Here is an 11,657-nt window from a genome sequence, read left to right as displayed (position 1 = left end):
TTATCTGATTAGATTTTGATTAAATTAATTTGTTAACTTGTCAGAATAATTCCCTATTTATAATAAAACCTTAGATTTAGCGAGCACAGTGCAGTACTTGGATTTCTGCCTCAGGGAATGAAAAGTGTTTTTTAATAAAAAAAAAAAAAAAATAGTATGGTATGATTTAAATAAGTTGGCTAAGTTTGATCAACATTAAACAACCAAACTACAACAATATAAATTTTCTTTGTAAGAATAAATTAAAAGGAGATTTTAAAATGTACAGTTTTTGGATCTTTTCTCTAACCTTTAACCCTACAACAACGCTTTATTGTTTTAATTACACTGTTTTATTTTTTAAGCTCCACGCGGATGGTCGTAATAAGAATTAGCAACTTTTATTTTTAATGGCTAACAATTAAAAAAAACCATTTTTAAACATTTCAAAACCCCTATAACCCGTTCCTACAACCTCCATCTTGCCAAGGCCCCACTAGAAAAAAAAACTTGCTCGTTTCGTGAACTCTTTCATGTGTCACTGGTCGAAATATGACCAACGACCAACATGACCTTGAGTTATCGTGTTCACTGACACACACATACACGTGGATTATAAACATAAACAAATGACGTCACTAGCCAGAAAGTAAACATTCTTTTATTATAATGCTTAAATGGAACTGTCAACACGTGTGTTTAAATGTGTGTGTGTCAAAATGCCCAAACCAGCTGTTGTAGCTAAACATTTCGTACCAGTGACGGCGTTTGTTTCTGTTTGTGATCCATCCGTTTCTGTTCTAAAACTCGTGGTGCCACGGCCACCATGGTAATAGCTATACTTCCCTGTAGAGAAATACATGACGTGTAACTCAATATGTTATCCTCTATGGAATAAACTTCTTTATTATTGTTACAAACTATTTAACCATATGTTAATAACTAATTTTAAAAACATTAAACTCGTTGCTATAACAAAATTATTCATTTTTGAAAAACTGTTGTGTGAAACTCCTGTATTACTAATAATTAATTCATATACATTTAAATAATTATTAACTTTGTTATTATTACACTTTCGATCGGTAGAAAATGACAAACGTTCAAGACAGTGAATACAGGACTGAATTCTTAGAAAATCCTTCGTCATTTCAACCAACGACCATGAGACCTAGAAGTCTGTACTCGTTCAGCGATGACCCAAACTTCTGTTTCCAGGTAAGGAGGCGGTATTAATACAACGTGTAATATTAATCAAACAATTACAATGCACACACAAAAATATTATTTGTAGTTTTGCATACTTTTGCCATTTATTCAACATTGACAATCGACATATTATTCCTAAGGGCCACGTGTAGGTCTCTTTTATTGGTTTGTACCTCTATCATCTGTTCTCCACTCTCCACAGGAATTACTGTACAACATTTTCCATCCTGCACAAGAACACTTTGCCCTTTCCAAGTGATAGCCTACTGGGTATGTTTGAGGAATTGTCCATTCTTACTATTCGACAGTTATTCATTAAAAACCAATTAATAGACACCTTTAAAAATCACACTAATATATTTCAAGGAATAACTCACTCTCACAGTACCTACCCGTTATTCTTCACGAGTAGGTATCTCATCACTTCAGATAAACTATACTTTCTCTAAAACGAACTCTTTCTATATTTCTAATATACTCTATCAAAATATCTGTAAATATTTTACCAATGATAATCTTTTCGAATCACCTTAATTAATGTGTTCAAACTAAGAATCAAACAATTTCTCTTCAGGCTTGGTATACGAGGCTCGTAGATGAGGCCGACGTTATCATCACAGCTGATTACCGGCGCGTTTGACCCGACCTTTGCCCACTCCACTCTGAGTCAGAATAAATCCTTAGGTATAGGTCTAGCTCCCCACCTGATCATATACTAGGAGGTCACGAATTGTGGACATTTATAGGCATGCACTGTGGATGCGATACTCCCTGTTGTGGATTAACGTCCGCACGAGTGAGTACTACGACTATCCGCAGTACTTTCTGATAATTAGACCAATTCGTATATACCAAGGCAAAAATGTGGTTCGGATTCCACTATAAACTGTAAGCCCCTTAGTTGCCATTAGCTGTATGGGCTATTAATTAACAGCTGTTTCTATAAGGATTGTCGGCCTTAGTTACTAACAAGACTACAAGATCGCGCCACTCATCCTACACTCATCTCCATTCATACTTGGCTTAAAATACCTACTTTGTATGGTCGCCATCTATCTTAGCATCTATCTTAAATGCTAAAGCTTCATGCAACAACCCACAGTTCTCGAACGGCAAAGACTGAGCGCCGACCGGCGAAACGGGATAGTGTGGCGGCGGCCTGGCCAGGGACACACTTACCGGCAAAATCGCCGGACGCCGGAGAAAGTTGAGATACACAGGAAGGCATGGGGAAGGACACACTGCTCCGGTCCGGCGAAACCGCCGGATATGCCTTACTTTGCCGGACCGCCTGTTCTGCCGGCCCAACAGGTAGATTGTACAAATGGAGATGAACACACATCCCGGCGAAACAGCCGGACCTGCTCCTGCCCCACTCATATTAATTTTAGCTAAATTGGTTTAAATTATATTGTAACGTTTAAAAATTGTTTTGCAAAAAGCACTGCCTACTTAACAATTTAAACAGTAAACATCGTGCAATTTGATAACAATGCATCAATGAATGTGTTGTTTCCAAATAGTATTTTTTATTAAGGTTAACAATTTTTTATTTGTGTTTTAACGGTAATTTTGTTGTACGATTGGTATATAAAAATAAAAACTATACATTATTTGTTATTTAATTATTTGCCAATCGTTTACCTTCTGTTCTGCTCGCTTTGGATAACTTTTAAAACTTAGGGATATTTGAACAGTTTATTGAACAAGTAGGCCTACCTAGACTATATTTATTAATTATGATATTGAACCATTTTAGAATAATTCATAATTTGTTTACATTCATTTATTTGTTCAAGACATATATTCCAAATAATAAATAATGAAATTTAGTATAATTAACATAACAATATAGTTAACCAGTTAAAATAGCAGTTTCATCGACAGATAAGTAATAGTAGTTTAAGGCTCGTACCTTAAATTTTCTACTCGTGTCGTTAACACTATTTACGCGAGTTGCGTACACTATTTTACCTACGACGGTGTTTTAATTACTAAAAATCACTACTCATAACTTGAAAGGGTGGTTATGTTTTTGTTTATAACCTCTCATTGCCACTGACAGTGAAGCAAGGAATCAAACACTAATTCACTAATTGCACCAATCAACAATTAAATTGGCGTGAACAGCTGATTAGTCGAATTTCGAATCATTACAATTTTGCTTCTCCTCTCTCAATCCTTGAACCTCATTGGTCCGTTACCCGTGTTGTTATGAGTAAAACTATGCTGTTATGAATGTAAACAATGCTGTTATGAGATACTTTTCAATTCTAAGAACTGTACTGAAACGGCTACTTTAAAAAACGGTCGTAGGTAAAATATTTTACATGGGAATCAAAGTGTTTTACAACTCAATGAATGTATTTACTAATAATTTGAGAAATGATTATTATTATACTAGTTCAAAGGTAAACTGTTATTATCAAATTTTCAAATGTTCCCACAAAAATATTATCTACTTAAAACAACTTTAAATGGTGATAAATTTACTTTAAAACGGCCAATTTATTAGGTGTTTATAGCACCATTTCAAAGACATGACTGATTCAGAGTTCATTGCACTCTATTTATTGTCACCGGCTCCAGCAAAAGTTTTCGCCGGGACAGTGTGTTCTGACCAACGTTCTGACATTCAACCTCCGGCGGTTCCGCCGGAACCGGCGTCCGGCGATTTTGCCGGCAAGTACGTGTCCCTGGCCATGCCGGCGCCACACTATCCCGTTTCGCCAGTCCGGTCAAACGGGGATGATTCGAACTCATTTGTTTTAATTGGAGCGGTCACATTGTTGCGGTTGCGGTGCGTCGACGGGAAACTTCTAAAGAAGAGGTTTTCATCAGTTCCGGACGAGGAAAATGAGACGCTAGTCTTAACTCCGACAAGGGAAAACGATCATCTGATAGCTGATTTCCCTTGCTCTCAATCAATTCTCCATTTGCACACTTCTCGCGCTAGTGTTTGTTTACAATTTATTTCTATTGTTGAAATCAGCTGTTTCTATCGTTCAACGATAATATGATAAGAAATCGCATTCGCTAGTTTTAGTTTTGCTGTGGTTCAGCTTGTCGTGCGTGTTTGTATGCACAAAGATTAAGGAACATAACCTTGCACGATCTTGTAATTTTCACGTTGGTGGTTGGTAGGTTTGCTAAAACCTTTTGGCATTGCATTTAAGTTTATCATATCAATATTATAATTGTGAAAGTTTGATTGTTTCTTTGTTTGAAGTTCAATCACGCATAACTGATGATAGCTCTAATTCCCGATACACTTAAAGGCCTATTCTTATCTCAAAAATCCTTTCGGGCTCCGCCCTAGTGGCGCTGGTCTTTCCAATGTTATAACAATATGAGTTTCATATTTACAAGGAATTAAAGAACCTCTCAGAAGTTCAAATTGCTAATAGACCCATTTCAGCGAATTTCCCATATAGGGAATAAGCTATTACTGTAGTTCTCATGGTAAGTCCTGGACACGGGACCGATTTGCTTATTCGTTTTGAGGTCCCTAGAGGCCAAAAACACCATCCGTTCAAATTCATATGTAGCCTTATGTACGTTAGCACGATAACTCGAACAAAAATGATTCGATTTTGATGAAATTTTGTATAAACGTGTAAACCTCCATTTATTTGAATGAGTTCGCGAACCAGCATGATCGGACCATGGGTCGGGGGTTTATGGGGGTAAAAATGGGTTTTCCCATTTTTGACCCTAAAAATATAAAATTTTGGAATTTCTTTCCCAACCATTTTGTAGAGCTTAAAAAAAGAAATTATTTAGTTTTTTTTGCATTGTTGTATGCCTGATGGTTATGGAGAAAATTAAAAAAGTGTAAATTTAAAATTCCCATGTTATTCTTATGGAGAAAATAAAAACTTTTGTAGTTTACTTGTTTATCCGGATATATGTTTGATAAAATTTGGCAAATTTATTTATTTCATCCTATACTATTGACAATTAGTAAAAAAACACTTGTTACCTTCCCGGTAGCAGCAAACCTAAGCATTTGTTATAAATGTTATTTAAATTGGGAATAAATATGTCTTATTTATGGAAATATTTTTGTAAAAATGTAATCAGACAAGTTGAAATTCGCTTAGTCTGCAGGTTTGCTGAGGCGGGGGTATTTTTATTTGTTGGAAATCCCATATACACCCACCAGAATGCTGTATTACTGTATTTGAATTAGTCATCAATTCAGAGTTATCATCACCATAGAGTCTACAAAATATTGTGTTGTCTTTACCAATTTGCAATATAATCCAATTTGATAATTTGACTAGTTTTCTTTTGAAAGCACTTGTGATTATATATTCCAAAATGCCACTGGAATCAGATCCAAACAAAACTGAATGGTAAGTTATCATCTGTTCAACAAATTAATAAAAAAAAAAATAAATAAAAAAAATGAATTGACATATTATATTTATAGTGATGAATATTTTATGCAGAGGTATGGAGCAGAGTATAAGTATGAGCCACCAGTGACTGCCAACTTGGACCAATGGAGTACCAGCAACATATCTTCCGGATACTCGTCAGGCTCGCTGTGGCGACCCCCATCCCGCTACAACCTCCGGTCTCAGATGTCTCTGCCTTACGTTCCCAGCGAAGACACCATCTCTTACATGGTAACTCAGTGTGTACAATTTGTTGATAAAGTTAGTAATACGTTTTTTAACTATACCCTGTATTGTGGATTGGGAGTAGTTTGTCTACACATGAAATCCCTGAAAAAAGCTGAAAAATGTATTTTTTTAAATTGTTGAATAACTATATGTTTAATTTATGAAAAGTTTTAATTCACTTTCCTTATGTGATTTTCATTTACTATTGTTTTATAGGCTTCGTCTTCATCACATAGCACTTTTACTGTTTTTATCATTATGATTACAGGCAGACACAAAATGGTGCAAATTTTAACCAAAATATGAGTAATATGGACGAGTGTACTTTATAAGACCAACTGTTTATTTAGCAATACTATTTAAAACTCAATAATTAAGGACAGGTGTCCAGTTTCAAAAAGCTACTGACTTCTCACAGGATCAAACAAACCACCCTCCGATCATTATTACCATTATTATTATTATAACCTGCAAGATGCAGTTGAAATTATTTTAGTTGTGGAATAAAGTACGCTTTCATGTTATTTAATCTAATGATCTAAGTTCACTCTCCTGAATTCTCGAGATTAATTTCCTGTCGCAGGATACGTTGCGAGACAGAGATTTTGTGGACAACCTGAACAACGGCGCTGTGATTGCCACGGAGCACGGGACCATGTCCATCAGACTACACAGCAGGATGCGAGTGGACATGACCATAGACAGAGCCATCCGAATCACCAATCTGAAGGTCTGAGCATTCCAATCTTGTTGGCAAAACTGTCAAAACTTTATCTAAAGATTTGGCATTGGGACCCACCATTCTATGCACCATATCACCACAGAAAAGTTAAAAGCAGAGGATACATTCAATACAATATCTATCGTGTAAAGACAACTAAATGTAATACAATGGATAATAGGCTATTCACAACTTTGTGATGCCTGAAACTAAACATTTTTTTTTCAATTGCTTGAAAAAGCAAGACATTGTTTTGGAAAACTATGCAAACTTAATATTTTTGATTAGTTTCATTTTTGCTCAGAGATCAGCAGTCACTCAACACTAATTCAAAGTGTGAAATATGAGTACCTAATTTTATTACAATTGCGTAGATGTCAACATGATGTAACATATAGTTTGTTATTAAAAATTTAACATTTTTACAAGCAAATGCAGATGTTATGCAACTGTGCTGAGTTTTGGAATATTTACTAAAGAAAATAAGAAGATAAATTATACATTATTATGAGATACACTTTTAGCGTTTTAGCTGTTTCTTTAAGTAACATGTTTCTGATTTGTATCCTTCAGAGTAACATTGTAATGTCATTGGGTGCGTCAGGGGCCTCGTCTGCTCTGTTACATCCCAATGGACGTATCTACCAGTATGGCAGCCGAGTGGAGATTCAGGCACACGACGTTCAAGGCAACAACAAGTAATTCATAAATTATTTTTAAATTAAACTCCTTATGAGTAAAATTAGCTACTTAGTAAATACTTAGTGGACTCAAGTAAAAATTGTGTACTTACTTAATACTTATCATTGAAATGGCAACCATACAAAGTAGGTATTACAAGTATGAATGGAGATGATTGTAGATGAATAGTGGCGCAATCTTGCAGTCTTGTTAGTGACTACTGTAAGGCCGACATATTCTTTAAAAACAGCTGTTAATTAACCAATACCCGGTATGAAGTAGTAAGTAGGCATATAAATGCTAAAGAACTTATATTTTTCCAGAACGTATAATTTTTTGGGTTTTGTCTCAGAAGTAAACCCTTTATGTTTTTGAAACGGAGATAATACCGCAAAGAAAAGGTTCAAAACATTTTATGTATACACATTCATTGAAATTAATTGCGAATATAATTCAATATAATTACGAATAAATTTAAAATGTGACAGAACAAACATCAACACTCACAATTCTTCTAGGTACGACCATGTCACAGATTGCCAATCATAACTAAGTGCCGACATTTCAGCCTCAATATCGTTTTGCTGACGTTTTCACTAGCGTAGCTGAAACTTTTGTACTTGGTTATAAGTTTCTGTCCGTAACACCTTCGTATCCAGAAGACCTAGTTTTTTGTGATAGTGTTGATTAGCGCGCCTCTTACTTCTGGTCCCGTCTGTGCACATAGGCTTGCCAAGATGTGGTACAAAGGAGTGAGCTTCACATCTGAGAAGTGTGCACTCGTGTATCTTGTAGACTCCGCCGGGACTCGCACCACAACTGACAGCTTCTCTGACATGTCTCAAGACTTCTCTCTCGCTGTTTTTTACAACGAGAGTCGCCATGGACTGGGCTACCAGCAGGAGGCGATGCACCTTCTGCAGAACGCTCAGTACTTCATTGATGACAAGAAAGTGCAGAATTGGATCATCAACAATGTCAGAATATCTCAGACGCCAGACGGATTGCTACGGTAAGACTGTGTTATTCAATTATTGTCTGTGAGCATTTTTGAGATATAAGTTTGTGTATTTGAGGTGCTTTTCCTGATGTCAATCACTTTGATTTTCATAGTGATGCATTACTTTATCGAAAAATATATGCAACTACACAAGAAAGAATGAGTTTCAAGGTTTATTTTGAAACATAGTCAAAACTCTTATTTCCAATATTTCGTGATTGGTAGCTGTATCAAATCTTGAATTTGTCCATCCATATGGGACTCAGGAGCCCCATATTATTATGAAGCTAAGCAAATGGTGAGCCAGAATAAGAATGAACTGCTATGATAAATTTTAAGTGGTGGCATTGGGACACGACCGCAAGCCATTGCTGCCTTGATTTCACAGTTTTTGTGCTATCACACTTATTCATCATTTTCCATCACACCTCCTTTCTTTGCATTGGATGACCTGGGTTTCGACCAACGTCTATCAAGCTGTATTCATATCCTTCATCTTCACATTCCTCAAATAATCTATATAGCGATGTTGACTAAAGCTTGATAAAGTCCAAACCTCATGATATTTACCTATAGTAGGAAAGTAATGGAGATAGAAAAGTCAAAGAAAAGATTTGCAATTGACAACCATACAGTAATAGATTAGAGTAGATTTTCCAACACATTAAGAAACATATTTATAGGGTTCCAACCGCCGGCTGTAACCACGTAAACATGGTCCTACAAAAAAGAACCTCGTGGCAGTATTAAAGTTTTTATCAAGTTGAAATAAATTGTAAAATATTCAAAAAAATCTAAACTAGGCACTGGATGAACTGAAACTTCGTCATTTTCTTTAAGTATTTACAAAATCATTTTGAAAATCTGTAAATTAGTCTTTTTCACGTGTGACTTCAACTTCTAAATAATAGTTAAAAATTAAATTTGTCCCTGCTATTGCAAGCTCTGTTATGTTTAGAACACAAAAAGCACACACTCATTGGAAAAAAAAATAGTTTTAGAATGTTGAGAGCTTTTACAATAGAGGCATTTTCAACCCCTAACTATATTTCAATCCATATATAATCCGCCATCATGAATTGAAATTTAGGCTGCCGGGTAGAATGCCCTTAAGGTAAAAATGAGTAAAGCGTAAAAATGTCTCAACGAATGAGATTGAACTAAGATCAGCTGTTTTTAAGCCAGGACTATTTGTATAGATCCCAATGGTCATGGACAACTGTGCACTGTTTTGAACCATAAAAAAACTACAGAACTTTCTCAGGATAAAACCGCAAATCCATTCATTACCGGGCGAGCTCTATATCCACTCAGCTACCTAGAAGGTATATTCTTCGGTACTTATAGTTTATGCAACGATTGCGTGAAGCATAGTGTTAACAACACAAGTCCAAAATTTAAGTTACGAGCCTTGGCGAGTGCCTTAAAAACTTCTACGAGTGTCGTTAAAACTATTTACGAGATTTGCATACACTACTTTACCTACGACAGTGTTTTAATTACTAAAAGTCACTACTCATAACTTTTAAGCAGGGGTGGCTCCAGGGGGGGGGCAGGGAGGCCATGGATGGCCCCCTCAGAGAATCCATGCTGGAGCCGCCCCTGCTTTTAAGAGAGGTTTTGTAAATAACTTCTCATGCTACTGACAGTAATGCAACGAAACATTGTACCAAACACTAATTGCACCACTCAACAATTAAATTAGCCTGAACAGCTGATTAGTTGAAATTCGAATCATTACAATTTTACTTCCTCTCTCTCAATCCTTGAACCTTATTGGTCCGTTATCCGTGTTGTTATGAGTAAAACTATGCTGTTATGAAAGTAAACAATGTTGTTATGAGAAATTTTTCAATTCTATGAACTGAACTGAAACAGCTACTTTAAAAAAAAGTCGTGGGTTTAGAACAACAATGCAAAGGTTATTGTGCATTATCAGAATTGCACTGACCACAGTTTTTCACAACAAAATAAAAACACTTCTTTAACCTATGCTATGTTTATATTTGATTAAATTATACTTTGTGGTTCCAGTATCGCCCGGAACAGCAACAAGTACCAGTTGCGTACTTCCCCCACCAACGGCTCAGCGACCATCACAACGCCCTTTGTCCACACGACCGCCTCGCTTGGCCAGACGTCCCACTTGTTTGTGCGGCGAGGCGAGCGTCGGATGCACTACGATGGTGTCAGCTTCATTGTACGCAATGCTGGGCATTCCGCCGGCTTTGATGAGAAGAACATGCTGAAAGTGTTTTGAAACTGGGTTTTGAAATTCTTAACGGGGAGTATCGCTTTTAGACCGTTGAGAGGAAGAAACACAGGCTTTTTTATAAGACACTATAGAGTTTTACAATCTGATAATGTTTTACAAGTACAGACCCATGAAGGAGTTTGTAAAATAATTTGGAAATTGAAATTCCAAAATGTTTTTTTGAGAATTTTTGTTTTTGAAATTGGGAATGTTCCAGTTTCCTAGCAATTGTAAAATTGTTTTAGTTGTTAAATTTGTTTTAAATACAGGGTTAAATTTGTTTGTTGACGTTAAATTGTTTTTCGATGATACTTATTGTTTGTAATTATTCTTGTGAAGTTTCATTGCGTTTAATTATTGTTTGTTTAGGGTTTAATCCTAAATTGTTGTTTATTGCTGAGAAATTGTTGTTTTCCTGTTTGCTAAGTTTCTTTAGAGCTGTGATAACTTGCCAATTTGTTGTACTTTTATTGTGAAATAAAAATTATTGTAATGAAATAAAATCTGTATGATTGCAGATTAAATTATTAATACGACCAAATTAGTTATTCATTGTGACCAACTGACCAAAAATGTAGAAAACGATTTACATGAAATCTCTTTCTTCTTGAAGTACACTCTTAACTCAAATAACTTTGAAATTATACCAACCAAATCCAGTGAGTGTACCGGTGTACCATACCATTATACCAAATAATATAAGTGAAGTTTCTTTTTATAAAATATTGGAAACAGGAACAGTTTGAATATTTAAAAAAATAATAAAGACGGAGTTACAGAACTTGGGAAAATGATACTGGCTATAAAAAACCATTTTAATACTATTATTCAGTGATGCACTACCTCCTCAGGGGGAAGGCCCACCAGGAATCAGAAGAAAATCTTAAAATGTAAGCATGGATAAATGTTAATGCACATCAAATTGGAGGCATTTGTTAATAAAATCCAATACTGAGATGTGATGTCTAGGTACTTCAATATCCAATAACATAGATTTAACATACTCTCTTAGTTGTGTTGAGACTGGTTGAGATTAGTAATATCATAGACAAATAGAATAAATATAGACTGTCAAAGGAAGCTTCCGGCGCCCACCGCTAGAAGTGTTGTGTAGTTACGGCGCAGACCGCTGCAGGCAAGGAGCGCAGGAGCCGTGTCGCCATTTCATTGGAAAGTAAAGTA

The 11,657-nt window shown here is 35.7% G+C and overlaps 1 protein-coding gene across 1 annotated transcript; it reads left to right on the top strand.

Moving 5' to 3' along the window:
* Window positions 1-936: 936 nt before the first annotated feature.
* On the top strand, window positions 937-10,996 carry LOC128989985 (uncharacterized). Its single transcript, XM_054412174.1, has 6 exons — window positions 937-1,197; window positions 5,643-5,822; window positions 6,403-6,549; window positions 7,114-7,238; window positions 7,949-8,233; window positions 10,256-10,996. Exons 1-6 carry the CDS (start codon window positions 1,072-1,074, stop codon window positions 10,479-10,481), a joined length of 1,089 nt encoding a protein of 362 aa, XP_054268149.1. The 5' UTR covers window positions 937-1,071; the 3' UTR covers window positions 10,482-10,996.
* Window positions 10,997-11,657: the final 661 nt, after the last annotated feature.

Source organism: Macrosteles quadrilineatus, unplaced genomic scaffold (assembly GCF_028750875.1).
Source record: "Macrosteles quadrilineatus isolate MER2022 unplaced genomic scaffold, UCM_ALF_1.0 Scaffold_3__2_contigs__length_128488019, whole genome shotgun sequence".
In the NCBI taxonomy this organism is placed as follows: domain Eukaryota; kingdom Metazoa; phylum Arthropoda; class Insecta; order Hemiptera; family Cicadellidae; genus Macrosteles; species Macrosteles quadrilineatus.
Note: the sequence above shows the minus strand (reverse complement) of the source record. Positions and strands in the feature narration are given on the sequence as shown.